Source organism: Sciurus vulgaris (assembly GCF_902686455.1).
Source record: "Sciurus vulgaris genome assembly, chromosome: 5".
NCBI lineage: Eukaryota > Metazoa > Chordata > Mammalia > Rodentia > Sciuridae > Sciurus > Sciurus vulgaris.
Genome location: NC_136465.1, coordinates 104,043,962 through 104,067,904, shown reverse-complemented (window position 1 = coordinate 104,067,904; position 23,943 = coordinate 104,043,962). Strand labels below are relative to the sequence as shown.

The window sequence follows — 23,943 nt, the reverse complement described above, 5'->3', positions numbered from 1 at the left end:
TAAGCCAACATTGCGAAGATTTCACCATGTTGGTTTAGGGCCTAACTTCCTTAACAAGACTCAAAGTACAATAAGCAAAATCAAGAATCAATAAATGGAATGGTATCAAACTAAAAAACTTCTCAGCAAAGGAAACAATTGGTAATGTGAAGAGAGAGTCTACAGAATGGGAGAAAATCTTTACCACATGTACCTCAGATAGAATATGAATTTCCAGGATATATAAAGAACTCAAAAAAAGCCAACACCAAATAAACAAATAACCCAATCAATAAATGGGCTAAAGAACTAAACAGACACTTCACAGAATAAGTATAATCAATTAATGAATTTATGAAAAAATGTTCAACTCTGTAGCAATTAGAGAAATGTAAACCAAAACTACTCTAAGATTTCATCTTACTTCAGTCAGAATGGCAATTATCAAGAAAACAAAAACAAGCAACAATAAATGTTGGCGAGGATATAGAAATAAAAGGTACACTCATATATTGCTAGTGGGAATGCAAATTGGTGTAACTGTCAGAAAGAGTGGTATGGAGATTCCTCAGAAAACTTGGAATGGAACCACCATTTGTTCCAGTTATACCACTCCTTGGTTTATACCCAAAGGACTTAAAATTAGCATACCACAGTGACACAGTCACATCAATGTTCATAGCTATTGTTCAACTCACAATAGCTTAACTATGGCACTGACTTAGGTGTCCTTCAACAGATGAATGGATAAAGAAACTGTGGTATGTATACACAATGGAATATTACTAGGCTTTAAAGAAGAATAAAATGGCATTTGCCGGAAAATGGATGGAGGTGGAGAATATCATGTTAAATGAAATAAGTTAATCCTAAAAAAACAAAGGCCAAATGTTTTCTCTGACATGTGGATGCTAATTCATAATAAGAGGGGAGGGCTAGGAAAGAATAGAGTTACTTTGGATTAGGCAGAGGGGAGTGAAGGGAAGAGGGGGGTATGGGAATAGGAAGAATAGTAGAAAGAATTGAATATTATTATCCTATGTGCATATATGATTATACGACCAGTATGATTCTACATCATGTACAATCAGAAGAATTGTTAAACTCCATTTGTGTATGATGTGTCAAAGTGCATTCTACTGTCATGTATAACTAATTAGAATAAATTAAAAAATTAATGACCTTCAAAAAGAGTGGCACATGTAAATTTTGTTTTACCATTTTAAAAATGTTAAAAACCCATTATACTTCATGATTTCTCAAAATGATAAGAGAGTATAGGTTCTCAGTTAAAAATAAAATCATACAATTTATGAAATAATTAACATGCACTGGGAATTTTTCAACAAACCTAAGACAATTTTAAAGAGTTATTCTTTCTACTTAGTCTTCAGTGGAAACAAAAATAATACCATTCCATTCTAAATCACATTTCAAAAACTTTTGAGTTTGGCAAGTAGAGAAAATAATGTGAAATGAAACAGTTTATGAATATCCTATTATCTTTTTATATGTTATTTTCATGATAAACATTTAGGAGAAATTAGAGATGATACTGACCCAAGATTTTCAACTCAGCATTTGCATAAATGGCTCCATATGTGTTTTCAGCTATGCACTGATACATTCCAGCATTTTCAAAAGTCACATCATATAGTCTCAGTTCCCCTTTATGATACTGAAAAGAATAACAGTAAAACACACTGTCTTGATAAACTTTAATAGAAATGCTTTCATTTAGGCTTGGGCTTATCTTTTAATTCAGCTATGTTAGGTTTCTCTGCCCCCGCTGTTACCTAAGATGTGGAGAGTGGGAATTTCATGGCATGGGGAGGAAAACCCACTTACCATGCCCAATGGCTCTTGTTCTACTCATCTTACAGAGCTGAGAGTCCACCTTTTTCCCTCTTGGACCAGCTGGGAGAATACAGTGGGTAAGTAGACAAGGATCCCACTGCTGCTACTTGTCCCCAGGGCTAAAGGTAGGACTTAGAGCGTCTCTCCTACCTCTGTTTCTGTGGGGTTCAGGCAAACAATGGCAAGAAAAAGGGGACAATATCAGGTAGTGGAGATGGATGAGTAGGAAGAAGGGGAAAAAGTGGAACAAAGGAAAAAATAAGGAGAGAGAAAGAGAGAAGGTAAAGATAAGATTATAGAAAGTTGTTTAAACTGAAAGAAGATACGTAACATTCAGTTTCTTTCTTGCTTTTTTTCTTTATTTCATGAAGCTTTTATATTTCAGGGCCACTACTGTTACTCTATTGACTCTCCTGACTCTTCTGCTAAATTTATCCCAGGACTACCCTGAAATGTTGCTTAAACGTGAACTTGGAGACAGCACAACACTGGAACATACATACCGCATATCCATTTTTCAGCCATCGAATCGAAGGGATGGGCTTCCCTGTGGCCACACAGGGCCAGTAGAGATCACTGCCAATGTCCACCTCTGTGTCATTGATATGTTCTACCCACTCAGGAAATGCTAAAAAGCAAAGAACATTTTAAATATCAAATGCAAATCTCAACATCCCTCATAATCTCAAGAGTGTAAATATTATATTTTGTTAACATTCTTATGGAGAATACATTAGATATGGCATGTGTCCAAAATCAGTGTTAGAACTATTGAAACTGTATTTGCACAGGTCTGCATTCTATGCAAATCCTACATTATCACAACATGAGGTAACTATAATTCAGCAATTATTTTTCTATTTGTAAAGCATGTTTTGTTGGAAAGCTAATTCACATAAAATTGATTTTTTTCCCTTTCAACATAAATCTTTCAAATCTGTCAAAAGGAAAAAGAGCTTTTAAACAATTATGTATTAATTAATTATCTTAATTCATTATGATATCATATTTTCATCTTCTGAATAAAAATTCTGTTTTTTTAACTACTTCAGGTATACATTATCTTCCTTTTGTATCTTTCATCTGTTAACCACTGTACTATGCTATTATAGGACTTAAAAATGACTGGTCACTGAAATGTGCTTTCCATATTTGAAACTAAACACAGGAGCTATTGACTGGCAAAATCCATGCTTCAGTGAAATAAATCTCAGTCTCATTATTTGATCTAATCTACCAGATCTGATTCTTCTAGTTGAAGAAATATGCTTGGCAAATGAGAAAACACTAGAAATTTCCCACAAGAAGAAGGAAAAAAAAAACTATAGACAGCAAGCACATGAACAATCTGATAGTCTTGTTGAGTACATCAGTTATCTAAGTCATCCACACAGATGTATGTAAATGAACTGATGTAAAAATGTTAAAAAGTATGGGGAGAAAATCCTGAGTGGTGAGTGGCAAAATTAAAACTCATATTCAGTTTTGACAAAAGTAATATGCATATCTTGTGGGAAGCATTTAACCTTTATGTTAATTTAAAAACAGAATATTTTAATGATATCACCAAGCCCCATCAATAGTATATAAATGTGTACATTTATATAAATTTTTATGGTGCATATAATGTAATTTTCATTAACCAATATATTTGTCTAACACATAGAGAATAATTTTTTAAAAACTGAATGTTAGTAGATATGTTCATGTTAATTGATACATGCCTGATTTTGTGTACAATCTTAGCAATACTTGAAGTAGGAATGCCAGCATCTTTCCTGGCATCACGTGGATGTCACATTACATAATACAATGAGGAGTATAAATAAGTGAATCAGCTTGATACATTCTATGCATAGTTTAATTTTTTAGCCTCCTGATGGTTTGATTATACCTAAAGGAAAACTTTAATATATCTCATTAGAAAAGGAGAAATAATAGTTCCCTTAAATACAAGCTCTATCACCTTGGTCCCTCCAAGGCATTAGATATTAGAATATTCAAAATTCTACTCTTCTGAGAAACTGGAGTGCAGGTTCCTAAATATATTGAATAAAAACATATCTATAAACATTAGAAATCTGATAGAAAAGGGAAGCTTTATTTTAAAATTTAAGAAATCTAACTAGAATTTCCCCAACTCACAAGGCCATTTCATGCACATTTGACGTGTTCATGTTAGTGGGTCATTTGGCATGTAAGTCTGTAGTTCAGAGGAAATGTCAGGGTTAGAGCTCTCAGGGTATAAATGAGCTCATAAAAAGGGTGACTGAAATAGAGAAGAAGTGCAGAGACCAAACCATGAATGCACTAATCTTAGAAAGACACAGAGTTAGGAGGACATGTCAAAGGAGAATGAGACAGGTGCATGAGGAAGTTGATGAAGTGTGGGTTTGAGATGCCAAGTACAGAAAGTGAATCATGGAGAAAGGAGGGATCCAGTGTGGCCCCTGATACTGTCAGATCCAATAGGTACAAAGGAGAATTGCTCATGAGCTTTAGCATCATAGATGTCCTTGAGGATCATGAAAAGAAAGGCTTTGGTGGAAAGGTGTAGATGAAAATCAAATTGAAGTGCACTGAAGAGAGGTAAAAATTGGAGATGGAGACAGCACCTTTAGAGTCTGAATGACTCTGTCAAGATTTTTGTTATATTTTGGGGGAGACTAGAAGAGGAGTAATGGGGTATAAACCATAGTTTATGGTTATGAAAATGAAAAATCTTATTGAAGTTTTAGATGTTTATTCCACATAATGGAACATGACAAAAATGATTTTGACTTTCAAGTGTTGCCTGAAAAAAATATGAGTTTATTTTAATGTGTGAGATTAGAAAACTTTTGCTGAAATGATTTTGTCAAAGAAAAATGATTCCTATGCTAGTGGTTGTCAAAGTGTGATTGTAGGATTACCAGCATCAGCATCTTCTGGGAACGTGTTACAAATACAAATTTTCAATCCTACAGTAGACTTTCTGAGTCAGAAATTCTGAGGATGGGGCCCAGCAATCTGTGTTTTAACAAGCCCTCTATCTTTGGGTGATGTTGATGCATGCAAAAGTTTGCAAACCACTGAATCAAACTAAGTCATAGTACATAGATTCTTCTATGAATACAAAGGTACTGAAAAAAGAGAATGTTGGAAGGAGTAAATGAACTACATTAATTGTGTATTTTGAAAATTATCAAAACACTACTATATCAATCTATTAACAATGATGCTAAAGGTTTAAGTTTATAACTCAAGGTTTAAGTTTCTATAACTCATTTGTGGCATAAGTAAACATGAGGTAGATATTTCACCTTTCTGTACAATGTAATATATTGTACTGTTTTTCAAACTTTTGATCAATATATAGCAATGGAAATTGTTCTGAATAAAATATTGATGAAATTTTTAGAAAACTAAAATATTCACCTTGAACATAAATTCTTGCCTGGTGCTTATCCTTTCCTCTAATGTTCTCAGCCTCACATTCATATATGCCTTCATCTTCCAGTTGGATATTGAAGATCTTGAGGACAGCTCCTGAGGTGCTGATCTCAGCAGTACTTGGCATTGGTTCTAGAACCTTCCGCCATCGGATATCTGGAACAGGACTTAAATAAAAGATACAAGAGCTAAAGATCCACAATACTTAAGATATATTTATAACTAAATATTTACATCATTTATTTCCTGGAAAAGTACAAAAACTAATATTTGTTTATACATGTTAATGAAAAGTATACTTACTTTCCAAGTGCAAAACACTCTAAAGTCACATTTTGACCCATCAATGCATATATGTCCTTGAACTGAACTACAATATCAGCAGGATATGGTTTTGTTGTGCCTAATGTTAAAAGAAACAAACATCCATGAATTATTAAGCACAATAGTGTTTTTGTTTTGTTTTTTAACTTTGTGACTTCTGTAGGATTAGAGCTGCTTCAATGTGGAAAGCTTTTCTCCATACAGGTATTCATCATGTCACACTGTATAGATTCACTTGTTTATATTCAGTATGTGAAAATATGAAGTTCATCGAGCATTTTCAGTTAACATGAACTCATTTTGAGAACTATATAATCAATCTGACTTAATTCACTGCAAAAATTAAAGGAGTCATTAAGGAGCATCAAATATGTGTAAAACATCATGATCAGTGGTGTACAAGACTCAGGAAAATAGAAAAAGAAGAAAGGAAATGAGGAAGAATGGAAAGGAAGACGAGTGGAAAAGAAATAGGCAAGACCAGAAGAGATGGAGAAGGGATGGAAGAAGTATACAAAAAAGATACAGGCAAACAGGAAACAAGAACTGTACAAAGATCTAGAAACTCGACTGATGTTAAAATATATGTTAATTGAAGATCAACTTTAGCCCACAATGTGGAAGACCTGCAAACATATTAAAAGTTTTGAGATTTCCTCATTGGATAACTACCAAAAGCACTTTTAAGAAAAGTAATATGGATATTACCTTAAGTAGAAGACCTATTTTAAAGAATGAAGTATGGAAAAGGGAAATAGAACAGACAGAGATCTAAAGAAGATTGTTTCATTAATTCTGGAAAAACAGGTGAGAGCTAGACCTGGGATACATAATAGAGAGAATAGAAAAGAAAGACCAGACACAAATTGTATTTGAAGCAATTACAGCAGTTAACAGGACTCTCCTTGGATCAACGTTTCTCAAGGTAAAGATCAAAGACTAATGCATCAGAATCACCTGGGATGTTCAGTGAACTTGCAGATTTCTGGGTCATATTCCAGGTCTTCTAAGTCAGGATCTGCATTGCATATTTTTCTCAAAACTTCTCAGTGCCTACACTAAATAACAGCCAAGGACTAGCTGTTCAGAATACCAAGGAAAGAGAAGAACTGATGAGTTAAAATTCTTCCTTGCATTAGGAAAAATAAAATAGTGTGTTCTGATCACTTTGAGCTTAATCTCCTTGAAGACTTTTTGTGGGACAAGTTCAGGACATAGATTTAAAGAGATCTGCAGAAGACAGCTATTAAAAATGTGTAAGTGGCTAAGAATACCTAGGAAATGGGAGAGAAGAAAAATAAGAAAGAAAAATCTCTGGTGAAAAACACTGCAAAATTTGTCATAGCAACAGGTGGGAAATGAGGAGTCCAGTAATTAAAACGGAAAGTTCATGAGAGGTAGAAAAGAAGTGCCAAAATCCAACAGAATAAGGACTGAAAAGAGTCTTTTGATTGAAAAACAGGAAGTTGTTTGCTTTGAATGTGAAGAATATACAGAGGAAATGAGGAAAAGGAGATTTTGAAGATTGTAAGAGAAATTAAAAAAGCAATGTGGTAAAGTCTCCAATTGAATCCAATGGGATGTGAACCAGACCAATGGGAGGCAATAGCTTGAGCAGGAGAAGAAATATTTCTACCACTGAGACAGAAAGTAAGAAAATAAATTGAAGTGCTGAAATGCCAAGTATATTTCTGGGGGAGAATAGGAAGAATGATCACGGGAATTTTTGCACAATGGCTCCTTTATCTTTTGAAGTAAAAAGTGAGAGTATCTAAGACTAAGGAGAAAAAAAATAGCTAGAAAGTCAATAACATGTACTGAATACTAATTATGTCACTTTTTCTTTACAGGGAGAAATCTGGCATCTCAGTGGCATTATGGCATTTTCCCCATTGTCCCACTGCATTCTGGAAGAGGCAGGAACCAAAGCTGTCTATCCAGTCTTATGCTGGTGTTTCCTCTGGTGCTGGAAATCACTGATATTAATGTAGCAGCAGGACTGGGGTAAGAAGCAAGGTAAAAGAAGCAAATATAGTGTGATCTGATTTTTTTAAATAGCAGTGAAATTTAAAAGGAAGTTAGCTCACTGGGAACGTGTCCAGTGGCACCAAAGGCATAGCACCCTATGTGAATTAGAGTAGAAAAGACAATTTATTTACTTAATTTGCATCATATAAATATTTCTTTCAAAATTTAAAAGTAATAAAACTGCCCTTCACCATCATCCCCCCAAATCTGCAATCACTGTTGTTTGTTTAGAGCTAATCATTTGGTGTCTTCATGGACTTACAAAGAAATAGAAACAGCTACAAAACAAAAGGCAGATGCCAGCAACATCCACTGCAACCAATAGACTGGCACTGGGTGGAGGAATCAATCCTAAGCTAAAGGAAACTGACCTGAACTCAACCGTCTTAGGGAAGTTTTGTTAGGTAAATCCCAACTTGAAGAATTAAGCTTTTCACCCCACTTAGATATAGGTATGCCATAAGCAGACAACCTTGCAAAAAACAGTGTATCAAATAAAATACTTACGTTCAGGTATTGGAATGAGTGGGATAAATTTGCTGAACACACTCTTTGTAATGGAAGGACTGGATACAAAGCAGGAATAATTGCCTTTGTCAGATGCCTCAACATTTGCAATGTAGAGATTGCCATTGGTTTGAGACACAAATCTTCGTTTATCCATTGTGATAAACACAGGAAATTCATTGAGAAGCCAGCGGTAGCTAAGATCATCTAGAAGAAAATATTGTTGACTAAATATTCAGCTCTTCTTCAAAAGCAAAGATTCTGTTTTCTAATCACAAGCTGTCAAATAATCCAGTAGAGATTATGGAAGAGCAAATGTTGGAGAAAAGCCAAGACGATCTAAGTGCAAATTTTCTAATAGCTATCACTTTTCATGAATGCAAGCAAAGTACTAAGTAATTACATTTTTTTTTATCTATCTATATTAGTGTATAAACTATTAGCATTCTTTTTTCCATTTCATTGATAGCTTTAAGTGAAACTCAGGATAAAAACTTGCTTAGAATTTTCATGACCACTAAGTATAATTGAGATTTTAATCCAGGTTTAATAATTCCAAAGTCTACAATTCGTCTGCCCTACTGTATTTTATAAATAAGTTCAAAATGACTTAACATATTATGGCTTTATATATGTTTCTTTTCAGTATTCCTATTTCAAATTACAGATTTAGAAATGAGCTTGCATAACCTGTTGTGGTCATATTAAAAAATAAAACCAATAGAAGTGGAAAAACATGTGACTGGTTTTCTTAAATAATAGGAAACATATTATATGGTTACTCTTAGCCATGGAAATTTCATTGATTAGTCATACCAGACAGACCAAAAACAGAATGTTGTTCTTAACTTGCTGCTTCTCCACTCATTTTTTATTTCTATTATGAGGAAAAACTCCCCAGTAGTCTTTCAACAAAAGCACAGGATAAAACTATGGACAAGGCATATTTCTAGATTATGAAAATGATTACTGTCTATGTGAAGACAGATGCTGCTAGGAAGAGTGTAATTAGAAATTCAGATTCCAATTAGATTTGAAATGAAAGTGTACATTCTCTAATCTACTTAGGTTGTACAAACTGAGAATCTCCAATGTGCCATTAAACAATATAGATATGGTCTTGCCCTCGTGGGACATGTAACATAAACTAAAGTCAACTAACGAATTTTTACCTAATGACAAGGCCATTCACTTAGACAAAATAGTAACTGCAATGTGTCAGAGGCTTTCAACTTTCATTACAACAAAAGAAGAAATATTTTACCATTATCATTCAGGGGAGCAAAGGGCTTACTATGTTAATCGACTTCCCAAAAGTCTTACAGCAAGAGGAAGCTGGAACTATTCTCAACTTCCTCCTTACCCGCCATCACCAAAATAAACCGTGCCATGACCATAGTCATAGGCACCCTGGCTCCCTAAGTTAACAATGAGATAATTTTAGCAATCAAAGGACTTAAAATCAGCATACTACAGAGACACAGCCACATCAATGTTCATAGCTGCTCAATTCACAATAGCCAGACTGTGGAACCAACCTAGATGCCCTTCAATTGATGAGTGGATAAAGAAACTGTGGTATATATATACAATGGAATATTACTCAGCCATAAAGAATGATAAAATTATGGCATTTGCAGGCAAATGGATGAAATTGGAGAATATCATGCTAAGTGAGATAAGCCAATCTCAAAAAGCCAAAGGACGAATGATATCGCTAATAAGTGGAGGATGACACATAATGGGGGGGAGGGAAGGGTTAGTGTTAGGGTTAGAGTTAGGGTTAGGGAGGGGGGCAAGTATGGAGGAAGGAAGTACTGTATAGAGGGTAAAGAGGGGTGGGAGGGGTGGGGGGAAGGGAAAAAATAACAGAATGAATCAAACAACATTACTCTATGTAAATTTATGATTACATAAATGGTATGCCTTTATGCCATATACAAGCAGAGAAACAACATGTATCCCATTTGTTTACAATAAAAAAAAAAAAGTTGAGATTGTGAACAGATGTTGAACTTTGAAATGATTTTTTTTAAGTTTCTTTGGATGATCATAATTTTGGTCTTCATTCTGCTAATGTAGTAAACCACATTTATTGATTTGCATATGTTGAGCCATTCTTGCATTCCAGAGATAGATCCTACTTGATCTTGATATATCATCCTTTAAAATGCTGTTGAATTTATTTGCTAATACAAATGGTATGCCTTTACGCCATGTACAAACAGAGAAACAACATGTATCCCATTTGTTTACAATTAAAAAAAAAAAAAAAGAGCTAAGCCCTAATATAGTTCTCACAAAGACTCAATGAATTATCTTCTCTATATATTTCCTTGTCCATTTCTCTGCCCCTTGCAGTTGATCAAATCAGTAATCCTTGAAAAAGCCATTCCCTCTTTTTCTCCTACCATTGTACACTGAATTACATAATAATTTACCATAAAATTATTTTTTCTGTCAGAATAAGTGCCACACATGTTTTAAAATGTTGCTTTTGTCCATGGATATAAAAGACTTCTAACCCTTGCCCCAGGAGAGTCTGAAACATAAATGTTACAGGGGAAATTTTGTTTTGGACAACTGCAGTGCATTTAGCTAGATTCATTGTATTACTTTAAATTGCACTTATTTAGTCTTACTAAATAATGTATCTTTCTCCTAGAAATACACTTTAAGTTCTTTTGTATGCCCTGGAGGAGTAATTCGCAAACATTTTTAGAATATTTTCATGCCTTTATAAAAACTAGCCTTGACAGCATAGTTTATCTACACCAATAAAATCACCAGAGCTTCCAATAAGTGCTTCGACATAGTAAGCTACACATTAAACATGTTTGGAAAGAAATTTATACCAATTTATACCCATTGTGAGTTAACATATTCCCTACCTTGCTCTTCTGCTCATCTGTTTTTGGGCTGACCGTTATTAGTCTGTTGAAATTCATTCATAAACATATTTGACATAACAGGAATTATTTTTCTTAAGAGTATTCCCATGTTCTTATTCAGTTTTGAATTCATACATAAGTCTATTTTTAGTTATTTTATATTTTGTAAATAGAACCCACCCTTCAATTGATGGGCTTTTTCTTTTCCTCTCTGTTCTCACTCTCTAAAAATACAAAGATATGGTTTATATTTTCTGAGATATTGTTAAGCCATTTTTAATGATTATGTTAACATAAAATAGACTGGAAATAAGGCATTGTGTTCTAATTTCAAGAGTCTAGGAATTTAAAAAGTCTCATGCATTTGTGAATTACTTATCTAAAATAAAATCTGAACAAGTTTATCTTTATATGAAACTTAACTCCTACATGCAATGAACTTAATGAACAAATGATATTCTCTGTCATTTTCTTACCCCCTCATTCCTCATTGAGCACTTATTTTGTGCTAGGCATTAAAAATCAGTTGTATATCAAATTTTATTATAAAATTTAATGACTATTTATTCTGAAATGCACATTGTGATTGCTCTTGATAAATAAGTAGCATAGTTCAAATCAGATATTTCTCCTTAGGAAAACTACAGGGTACCTAAACTCAGAGGAAAATGTAAGGACTAGGAAAAATGAGATGTTTCCTTTTGGATTTTTTTTCCTCTGCATAAATGAGAGAGATAAAATTTCTATAATCATGAATTAAAAATCTTGGGCTAGGAGTGTGGCTCAGTGGTAGTGTCTAGCATGCATGAAGTCCTGGGTCTAATCCCTAGCATTGCAAAAACAAAAACAAAAAACAAAAAAACACCACACACATACACACAAAATAAAAATAAATAAATAAAAGTCCCAAATCTTTAATGTAGTAAGATGTACTGAATAATGACTGTGGACCCAAAAATATTGAATGCATTCAGAACAACCTACATGGAAAATGGCACAGGAGTTATTATCTCCAAAGTTTAAATGAGAAAATTAAGACAGATGTGTCCAAGTTTACCTGACAGTGAGGACTCATTCTCAGATAATCACTAGGGTAGTAGCACTTCACAACTATAAATAGTTCCATGTATAATATTCTTAGATACTCAGAAACCTACAACAGATTTTTTTCAACCTTCATTAAAGTTCTAAGCTTCAAAGCACAAAATTTCAATTTAACTGCATTAAGAACAAAGGAAGATTTATGGTATGAAGATGGTATATATGGTAAAAGATGCCATATATAATGTTCAGAGATATCATATAGATGCTAATAACATGAACTGGAAGGAGATAGCTACTCAGATTTTATTCAGTGATTAAGGGTTTTCTTGGACTCATCTAAAACCAATTAAGTTTTAGTTTTAGTTTTTTTTTTTCCCCACAAATGCATATATATCTTTATCAAAGAGGTAATCGATTCCCTTGGTTTAATTTTTTAAGTTTCTCCAAATCATTTTTCTGGTCCATGGAATTCTTTATTCAACACAGTGGTTAAGAAATCATAGAGACTGAAATCAGAACTTATATTAAATATATCTTACAGCTTGTATCTTGGAAATCTTCCTCCCTCTTTCTATCTACTCTAATTTTCTAGGTAATCACATGCAGTCAAACTTTAAAAATATATAATGATAAATCACAAATTGATATTTCTAGATCAGTTGTCATCTGTGAGCTCCACACATAGAGAGCTGACAATATGACTTTGATTTGTAAGTTTAATAGACACCTGACATTTAACATTTCCACATCTATTCCTTCAGCTTAAAAAATGGCAATTTCATTCCTTCAGGAACTCATGACAGAAACTTTGAAGCCATGCTTAACTTCTGCATTTCTCATATCCTCCACATAAATTCTACCAGTAATTCCTCTTAGCTCCTTCAAAATGTATATGGAATTTAACTAAAGGATATGTAAAATTATACAATTAAATATATTCTATTTATCCAGAGTATATCCAGAATTATCTTTCCACCTGTCTGCCACCACTCTGGACCATCATATGCAATACCTGTAACTGATCATCTTCTGCAATACCTGTAACTGATCATCTTCTTCCAGTAACAAGTCATCTTTTCAAAACTGAACTAATGTTATGTAACTCCTTTGCTCAAAATCCTCCAGTGTAATTCTCATTTGAAGCAAAAGCCAAAGTAATTTCCATGAGTGAGAGGATCCATCACAATAGGGCTCTAGTTCCTCTCTCATTCCATTTCTTGCTGCTCTCTACCTTTTTTACTCTAATAGAACCCCTCTGGCTTCCTTGGTCACCAATGGTCTCACCTCAGGCTTTCATTCTTGCAACATCATCTGCCTGGAACATCCTTCTCTCAGCTCTTTCATTTCCTTCAGGTCCCTTCTCAAGGAAGCCCATTCTAAAAGTTCAACCATTCCGTCAACTTACCCTCTCCTCCCCTTCCCTGCATTATGTGTTTCTCCCTAATATGTATCTAAAATACCAAGTATGCTATATCTTTTAATTCTTCATCCTATTTATTGTCTGCCTGTCCCGGCAGAAGGTCTAGAATGCTGGTAGATTTTCTAACTTGCTCCAACTGAGTTGTTACTATGGCATAACAGTGCCTGTTACATAAAGTGCTCACAAGAGATTCCTTGAGTCAATGAGTAAAGGAATGAAGCCCCTCTAGGACCGAATTTCAGATGTAGCTATTGCTGTTCATGGCTATTACCTTGTTTGTGGAAAATACTATGAAGCTGAGAAGGGGTTTCATTCACAGAGTAGCAGTTCCTCAAGAAAATGCCTACATTCTCTTTGAAAGGTTGTCACAACATTTTAAATTTGATGTTCTTCTTGAATTTCTCAAGGAATCCTCTCTCTGTATGTATGTGTGTATATATATATATATATATATATATATATATATATATATATAATAGCATTATGAGTTATGGTATATATATAATTTTCAGGGAATACATATATATATAATTTTGTGCAAGGTACATGTGTATATATGTGTGTACCCATATATACAAATCAGATTGACATATTCCACACAAAATTATTTATAACGGGCTGTTATGTTTCATTCTCTATGGAGATGTTTAAAGTTAAATTTATGACACAAATTGTATAAAACATTATTTTAATTACAAAAAATTTTACATATCATCTCAAGGGGAGGTTTGATAATAAAACAAGGGAACATACATGTATGAAGCATTCTTTTAGCAAGTGCCTTGCTGGCTTTTATTTTACTGATATTATATTATAGAAAATGAATTCGGAGTAGAATCTCATAACGGATGATACTCATTTTGCCTCTTTCCTAAAGTAATGACTATTCTTGCATCTTAGTGTTCCTGAAGAGATTAATAATTTATTACATCTATATCACCTTCTAATATTTAGTTTCAGTTCACAGTATACCGTAGTTGTTAAATTATTAAGAAAATGATTGATTATATATCATGCCTTAGTGCTGTTCTATTTCATGAATAATTTCTCCAAAATCTATCATAATTTTTCCCATATAACAGGAATTTTAATGAGAATACAATCCAACATATATACTGTTTATAAACTAAAATGATCAAAGATCCTTGGTGTTAGGATCAAGTGACTAATGAACCAACAAAGAAACTGTCTATAACTACTAGAAAGTAATACATTACAAATTTAGGCAAACATTGTGTCTCATTTAATTAATGATGAGACATGATTATTAAGTTAGACAATTAGTAAATGTGCCATTATTACTAGAAAAATGGAAACTTGTCACTCATTTCATAGGTACTTATAGACACAGAGACACTAAGTTTACCTGGAAAATGGTATGGGGGATCACAGAGAAGCACCATTCCTTTTCCTTCTTTCACTTTGACCTCAGGGCGTTCCTCAGGTGGGAAAGGATCAAGATCTATTATAAAAAAGGAAAAGGAAATCATTCACTTTCCGGTCAAGAGAAAGAGAGCCATTCATTAAATATTACTTTCAGTAGCTAATTGAGATACAAATGCTCCTCATTTTCACATGCCAGGATTTGCACACACTATCCAAGAGTTTTGTCATGAGTACAAAACCTATGGATACCAGCAACAGCCTGTTTAAGAATTCTAACAACTGAAGATTACAAATATTCTATGAACCTTTGTTTCAGATTTAAGGATAACCTATATAAGGAAGTAAAATGGGACTGGACAAATCAGAGATCTACCTAAGAAAGTAAGTAAAGAGGTATGCTTAGAGGAACTGACTCATTTGAAGGTTTATATTTCCCTGCTAGAGGGAGAATTTGGATGTTGAAAGGAATTCGAGTAAAAGGCAGAATCTTAGTTGAGAAGGTGAATACGACCAATTGCTTGCTCCTTTTCAAAATCTTGGTTGTCTCAGTTCCAATTTCCTTTACTCTTTTCTATGTATTTGGAGCTCTTGGTTTGTTTTATTCCTAGATCCTGGGCCACTTTAATTCTTCATTTCTTTTACTTATACTCATTTTGTTTCAGTCCTGCCTCTCCTTCTGGTCCTCATCTACAATCTGCCCCCAAACTATATTGATTTTTTACTTCCCTTAATATATTGCCTACCTCTGAAAATCCCTCTATTCTGATTTTTATCTCTATACAGAGAAATATTCACATCAACATCTCAAGTCCTGATGTCTCACTTGAATGTCATCCCTATCTTCAATTGCTTACTTGACATTTCAGTTTGGATAACTTCATATTACAATAAACTCTGCATATGAAACAACTATCCAATGCTTTCCCCAATCTTTAAAAGTCGGTTTTCTTTTTCCCATTCCATGTTTAACAAGCACAGAAAATGTCTGTATCTGCCCTTCCTCTGGACTTTCCTTAAAAAATATTGAAGGTCTTCTTTCCTTCAGTGCAATGTAACCTGTTAATTATTTCTCAAGGTTAGTATTTATCATTTACATTTCACTTTTATTACACTAACTTATTTTATTCTTGTTTCTGATCCTGTCTGACCACCTTCTGGTGGTCACTGCCATGTAGTATTTCTCAAAACAACTATTCTCATCCTATAATTCATTTTGCAAACGATTTGGTGCTGGCTTATAAAATCAAGTGGATATCATTTGGTTCAATTCATTTCCCAATGTGCAATGAAAACAACCTCTAACTTTAGCACAGTATCTCTTGAAATGTTTTTAACTATCGACTCCCTATAGGTGAAAAATTTTGTTTAAGTTTAAAATAATTACATTAATTAAAATATAATGTTAATTATTCCTACTAGGAGAATTTAAATATTGAAGAATCAGATATTGCCAGGTAGCATTGAGCATTAGAAAGCTACAAACCACAGCATTGTAATGCCTAACACATTTCCCCCCCCTAAGAATTAGTTTGCACTTCCTTGGAGATATTAATGTATGGCTCAGCACTTCCAGTGATGCTAGTTTTTAGAGCTATGCAATAGTCTTCAACATGGTCTCAGTTTATTTTACAAAATTATCTTTCACAATTTTAAGTACATTCAAAACACCCTGTGTGATTATTTGATCTCTTGAAATTTTTCATCACCATACAATTAAAATCCACTCATCATAAAAGAACCACCTCATCTGCATTGACTTCCTTTCACTACACTGTTTTCTTGCTGAATTTTTAGGGTAAGCACTTATTGATAACTATCTCAAAGATCATAACAGAATTTCTGCATTTCAATTGAAAACTTTCAAACACGTCTGACCTGTCTCACCAACTAACCTGTCTCACCTGCTAACCCGTGTGGGGAGCAAGACCGCGTCTTCTCCAACAACCCACACAGCGAACATTTAGTACTTCTGTTGGAATGTTGAGGCAAGAGACCATTTTCACTGGGAGAAGCAAGTAGAAGGATTTTAACAGGATGAAAGAAACTAAAAGAGTTGACCATCACAAAATTAGTCCTCCAGTTTATATAGATTTTTATCAATAATTAAAACATCTAATTCTCACTTCACCAAATAAAACTGCCCTTTTAAAAGTTATAACTACTTACATCCAAAGCTCAGGATTGCTTCGGTGCTTCTGACCATCCCATAGTTATTTGATGCCAAACAATAGTATGTTCCAGCATCTTTCTGTTTGTCAGGGTTGTTGATGACAAGGTTTCCTCCCACCATACTGTATCGGTCACTTGTCAGATCAACATCTCCGTTATTCATTCTCCATCTGTGAGAAAAAGATATTCATGTCATATCAAAGGTCAGGAGGTTTGGAAACTTTTCTGGACTGGCATTTATCTAAAATAACTTTGGTATAGCTCCACATGAAATCAGATGATTAAGTGTAAAATAGGGTGGTAATTCATACTCTCAAGTATCTAGGGTCATGATATATAATTTAGCTCAGATACAGAAAGGCAAATGTCAAATTACATGACATTATTTCCTCTTTTTTTAATGAGATATATCAAATAATAAATATGTTGTTGAGTTTTACTCCGTAAATTGATTTCTTAGCAGATATACAAGAGTATATCTGAATATAAATATTAGCAATTAATGTACTAGATTCATATATATGTAGGTATGTTCTATGAAATATTAAAAGCATTGATCTATCAGAAATAAAATATAAAATATCAATATCTGATTTTTAAACAGCAAAGAAATTTTGCAGTGACATAAACTAATTAAAATTCTGCTTAGTAAAGGGTATATCCTGACCACTAGAGGGTGATCACACAGTTTGAAAATTATAAGATTCCATTGGATCTTTTGATTCTAAGTCACATATAAATTAAATCAGTTTAAATCAGACTTCCTCAGCCTAGAGTCAGTGGTCACACTGAGTGGTCAGTGCTCCTTTTCACGGTATTTAAGTATTACTTTTGACAAAGTTATTTTTTTACCTGTTTTATAATCTTATAATGGATGGGAACTGTCATATATAAATTAACTAGAAACAGGGATCTAACTTTCTTGGTGAGGTAATAAGAAAAATGCATGTGGAATATAGTTTTCAATTAAGATGACAACCTCAAAATTTTATGATCATCCTGTATGAGCATTTATCCTTTAACGTTTCATGTCCTTAGGAAGGTCAAAAGGCAAGAACCCTGGTCAAGTAATTTAAGTAGTAGAGCCTGTGACCACATCATTCATTGTTGGCATATTTCTGATAAGCAAGAATCATGCCAAAATGCCCTGATGATTTTAGAACATCTTTTTACCAAATCAAATTTACTAGAACATATTCAGTTATAAAGTTCATAATATGGGGGTAATTTAAGAAATAAGAATAGAAAACAATGCTTTTGCATTTTTAAAACCTACCCAATTCCAACCCAAGGAATAAATCTATCCCCCTTCCTTCAGTTGATGGTAATACTGTTCCTGCCCCAACCATCCAGTGCTATTACTTAGACTTTTCAGGACAGTGAGTTTCCTTGTTGGTCAGCTCCAACTGTTGGGATTTCTCCTCCATTATATGGGCTCCCCATTTTTTGTGTATGGAATTGACTTTCTCCCTACGGATCTGATTCTGCCTGTGATATAACCATTAAGTTTTGCTGTTTGGGTAAGCTGACTCACCTATTTTCAGAAACACACTATTGTTACAATTCCTATTGTACTGCTTTAAATACAGCTTTTACCTTAGAGCTTGTTGCTTTGAGGGCAGGGGGAAGATAATGGAGGCCTCAAGGCTGAAAAGTGGGAGATAAAGTTCCCTGTTGTAACTCTTACCTCTCAGGATGTTGCCATGAATAACACATTATCATGGAACATGCTACAAATATAAATCCACTGTGTGAATGACAGATTGCCTGATTACTAAGGTTAGTATGGCTTGCCTGGAATATTAAGTGAATTTAAAAACTTTGAGAGTTCTTTTCCATGAGACTAGTTGAATCATGAACATTTTATTTTCTTTTTCTCCTTTTCTTTCTTACTTCTTTATTTATTGATTTGTTTTTATGTATTGTGGTTAAATGTAGACTGTCTTCTTAATAGGATTAAACATCTACTTGGCTGCTCCAGCTTTCTACATTGATATAAGCCAAGGCAACCTGGGGATTTCACTGCAGGGATAGCCTGTAGGAGGGAAATGGTGATACATTTGCCAAGAGAAGTTTTCTTCTTACTGTCTCTGCTGACGGGCACAAGGCACAGCAAGAAACATAACCCTGCCAGTGTAGTTTCTAGAACACTGAAAACAGCCCCTCTATTTTTTTGACTCCATTCTAGTCTGGAGGCTGACTTGCCAAGGTTTCTGGTAGGCATATCCAGGACAGAGTGTCACAGAATAAGCATCACTGAAATAGCTTTTGAGATTCTATCAATCTATCTAGATAGATAAATACAGAAAAAATTATAGACTTCTTTGCAAGTCATGAAACTTGAGTTTTCAACCTGGATCTGCAATTTACTAAAGCAAAAGCAAGTCAATTTAATTACGGAAGGCTTAGCTTCTTCTCCTATAAAAGTCTTAGGTTGGATCTCTCTATAGTTTCTAATAGCTGTACTAGTTCATGACCAGAACTGTGTGCATAGAATCAGTCCCCTTACATATAGCTTAAGGGTAGCAATAAGTCTAACCCATCAAATATTTTACAACAAATGTATTTATATTGTACTCCCATGCATGAAATTGAAACAATAAAAATAATTTCAAAGGTATGGTGATTTTATGTCTAAATTCATATTTTATTTTAAGAATAATTTTGTAATTATGCCCAGTGGCAAGAGAAAATGAGTCCAATTAGATTAAATGAGGGGAAGGGGATATTTTTCTTTGATATTAACTTTTTATAATAATAGAAAGTTATTTTTCTATCCAGGAATAGGAGTCTACTACTAAAATCAAGGCTGTTGAGTGACAACCTTCAATTAAGTTGGTTGATATTAACCCACTGCAGCCCTTAATTTTCCCATCAATCACCTGCTTTATTTTCATGGAACTGATTCAAATGAAGTTCAAATCCATTTGTGTCTGGTTAATTTTTGAATCTTTTTTTTTTTTTGCATTAGACTAGAAACTGCTAGTGTTCTTTTCTGAACTATCTGAAGCAGGAAAACCCATTGTAACTTTTTCTAAAGTTATTTTTAAAAGCATCAACATTAACTCAGAAAAACTAAAAGGCATATATCTAATAAATTGTCCAATAGGTATAGCTATTTAAGAAATTAGTTCTGTTATCTGGAATACAGACTTAAGAGTACTAGAAAGGTAATACTTTCTAGAATTATCTATGCAAGCTTTATAAATTTAGTTAACATAGAAATATTATCCATCATTTATAGGTATGACTTTTTCCGGATAGTGAGACACATTACTTGTAAACTGGAAAAGGGCTGGCTCGTGCCCTACAGTTTAGTGAAACTTTTCCTTCCAGTGATTCTTCTGGATAAATGGTATTGATTGGTTGCTCTTCAAAAATTGGTCCAAATCCTTTGTCTTCCTCAGAAACTGTGGGAAAATAAAATTATTTTATATAGCAAAGAAAATCTAGATATACTGAAAAAAGTTATTTAAAAAAATGTTAGAAACAAGGTCTCCATTTTAATTCAAAACAAAGATATTATCTCCATGACCCTGATGAAAATATCCTATTCTGTATTCAAAATTCTTTTCTACCCATCCCTCGTCATTTTCCTACAAGTACCTGGTGATTCCATACTTCACTACTTCTAGCAATTAGAGCCATGCTTTCATGCCCCTGGGCCTTTATATATGCTTTCCCCCTTTCTAGAATCACCATTCAACTCTTCTGCAAAAATTTGTATTGTCCTTCATGACCTAGTCATAGAGTTAGTCCCTTCAAGAAGCTACCTCTTGCCCCTCCTGGCTCTAGCTGATTCTGTTTTTTCCCCATACCTCCCTATACCAGTTATGGTACTTAGCATACCCATTGTGATGTGTGTGTGTGTGTGTATGTATGTATGTATATATATATATATATATTTTTTTTTTTTTTTGTACCAGGGATTGAACTCAGGGTCATTCGACCACTGAGCCACATCCCCAGCCCTCTTTTGTATTTTATTTAGAGACAGGGTCTCGCCAAGTTGTTTAGCACCTCGTTTTTGCTGAGACTGGCTTTGAACTCACAATCCTCCTGTCTCAGCCTCCAGATTCCCTGGGATTACAGGCATGGGCCACCGTGCCTAGCCCAACATGATTCTTTTTTTTTTTTTTTTTTCGGTACTGGGGATCAAACTCAGGGCCTTGTGCTTGTAAGGCAAGCACTCTACCAGCTGAGCTATCTTCCCAGCCCTCCAACGTGATTCTTGAGGCAACTTTCTGTCACACTAGATGGTCACTGCTTGGGAATAAGTGGTTATGTCTTTAATCTCTGTAAACCAGTGTCCTAGATTGGTGTGTTTCTGTGTGGTGCTTTAAAAACCTGTTATAAGAAAACAAATAAATTTCTAGAAGCTTTAGGGAAATTAGTCTCTTTCTTGGGTATCTATCTATCTATCTATCTATCTATCTATTTCCTAAACACGTGACCAGCACTGGTACTCAGCAACATTTAGAACAACTCAGAAACAAATCACATAAGTACAAGATCTGACCAACTGGTTTGAAATTCATTACAATATACCCATGTTGTGAAGAAATTGTTCCTGACAGTCTTTCCTCTCTGGAAGGAAAGGTGGCAATGCACAGCAAGATGAAGAGAAGGAACTCACTCACATGTCACCAGTGTGACAGCACTGACACTGCACAGCTCAGGCCCCTGTGTTTCCAAGTGAATTAATATTGATTTGTGTGGCTAGAAAGGGGGACTATTCTTACATAGGGTCACTGAAATGTCTCTGCTAGTTCAAAGCCATAGTTTATTCCTCCAGTTTATTTTTTTAAGAGAGAGTTTAAGGCAAATGTCATGTTGCCTTTTTATCTCTCTAACCTCAACCTTTGTGAGAGATCTCTTCCAACTTACTTTAACAGTTTAAGTGTGTAATTTAAGTTTTGCTACATGCCATTTATCAATGTGCCCTTAGACAAATTATTTAATCTATTTAAGCCTCAATATCACCCTTATAAAAGAGGAATCACAAAATCTCTCATGAGGTTATTATCACAATAATTTTGAGACATTCATGGAAGACAGCAGCATACCTACTTAGCATATAATCACTAAACAATAAATATTTGTTACCAATATTTTCAAATATTAGTTTATATTTTTATGTATATCTACTCTCAGACAATCATAAAGCTCCTAAGAGACAGAAGCCAACTTGTACTCAGTCTTATACTACAGCCGTGGTACTATTAGTGTTGTGTAGACTTAGATACTCAACACATATTTGTTGTACACATAGATAACTAATAAAGTCCTTAAGGTAGTTTCCTCCACCATAAAGCATTAATTTTTCTAAACTAGCTCAAAATGTTTCAAAAAGAGCTGTCTCATTTTTTTAACTGAAATGCTCAAATTGCCATTCAAAGATTTATACATCTCAGTCACAGTCATAACCACCATGCCATTTCAGGTAGCTGGTAAGTTGCTCAGAGGACCTGGGATTTATCTCCAGCAATTCACTTTTTAACTGCTGTTTTATACAAGCTACTTGTGCTACATGGCTTCTACACTTATAAAGAAAAGAACAGGAGCATATGTCCCTGGGACCCCATGGGCCTACCAAAACAATAAATAAAATCGCGAATGCAAAGGATTCACAGAAGCCTTCAGCTAATGATTTTGAAAATGCTGACCTTGGCTGACTCTAGTTCCACATCCTTCTTGAAGTTGAGAATACCAAATATATATATATATATATATATATATATATATATATATATATATAATGCTTTCTGCTTCACTTCTAATAATTATACTGATGATGCCTGCTACTTTCTGGCCTTTCTGAATGTAACAGCACACCAGAGGAAATGAGAAATGAATACAAATCCCTGAAGACTAGAGACTTTCATTTTTTACAGAGGGTCTATATTTTCCAATTTTTGAGAGAAATGCCCCTGTGCTTATCTATGATAAAAGTCATGCTATTTTTCTTCCCACTTGGACAACTTCATAAGCACTTCCTTGACACTCTCCAAATTGCACAAGCTTTTCTGACTGGAGCAATTTAGTAATACCTGCTGATTTGGAGATCCTGCTGTTCTTCCCAATGCAAATAAAAATACTCAAAAAGATAAACAGAGAAGTGCACTTTTATCAGTATATTTAGGTTCTCTTTTTGAGAGTAAGGTGACTTCTATTTTCACTTCATACTTTGATGAAGTGATTTCAGTGTGAATTATTTCAAACATCATGTAAAATCCTAATACATAAGTATTTAGAATACTAAAGATAAATATTTTACTGAGTAAAAAGTTTATAATTATATTTCAAGTAAGCTGCATTTAATTAAAAGCATAATGATGATGTCATCATGGTATTACCAGTAGATAAGATCATCAAGAAGAAACGGATATGGGATGTGGTTATGCCTATAATGTACACACAAGACCACTAAATCTTCACTGGATTTGATTTTGTGTTTCTGCTAAGTACAACAATGTTAGACTAAGGATTTCAGATGTTGCCTTGGGAAGTACAGTTTGATGAACCTTAGGTGTTAGTGTTCTTAGTTCAGCTGATGATCTAGTCTTGGGTACAGCGATGAGTTCTTAGATAAAACACTAAAAGCATGAACCATGAAAGAAAAAAAAATGGATAGGTTGAATATTATTGAAAATCAAAAACTTCTGCTCTGTGAAAAGTACTTTTAAGAGAATCTCAGATCTTCAGAGTCAGGGGATTTTCCTTTGGGACTTTTTCAAAGTTACATTCTACAAGCAGCAAGTTGGAGAAGTTTTATCTGACTATCTTACTTAATAATGGGGAATATAGTAGTGATTGCATAAGGCTTTGTAAAGTTTAAACCAGAAAGAAATGGATGTGGGATGCAGTTATGAAAGTAATGTAAACAAAAGACCCCTGCTGATCTGC

General features: G+C 34.1%; 1 protein-coding gene across 8 annotated transcripts in view; it reads right to left on the bottom strand.

The window, feature by feature from the left end:
- CNTN1 (contactin 1) overlaps positions 1–23,943 on the bottom strand; it is a gene marked incomplete at its 5' end in the record, with an annotated part of 348,115 nt that overhangs the window by 118,423 nt on the left and 205,749 nt on the right. For all 8 annotated transcript variants that reach the window (XM_079139318.1, XM_079139323.1, XM_079139320.1 and 5 more), the window contains 8 exons: positions 1,540–1,657; positions 2,340–2,464; positions 5,254–5,435; positions 5,572–5,671; positions 8,128–8,334; positions 14,849–14,944; positions 17,035–17,207; positions 20,315–20,447. In XM_079139318.1, the coding sequence (XP_078995444.1) occupies positions 1,540–1,657; positions 2,340–2,464; positions 5,254–5,435; positions 5,572–5,671; positions 8,128–8,334; positions 14,849–14,944; positions 17,035–17,207; positions 20,315–20,447 (1,134 nt within the window). The remainder of the gene's footprint in view (positions 1–1,539; positions 1,658–2,339; positions 2,465–5,253; positions 5,436–5,571; positions 5,672–8,127; positions 8,335–14,848; positions 14,945–17,034; positions 17,208–20,314; positions 20,448–23,943) is intronic.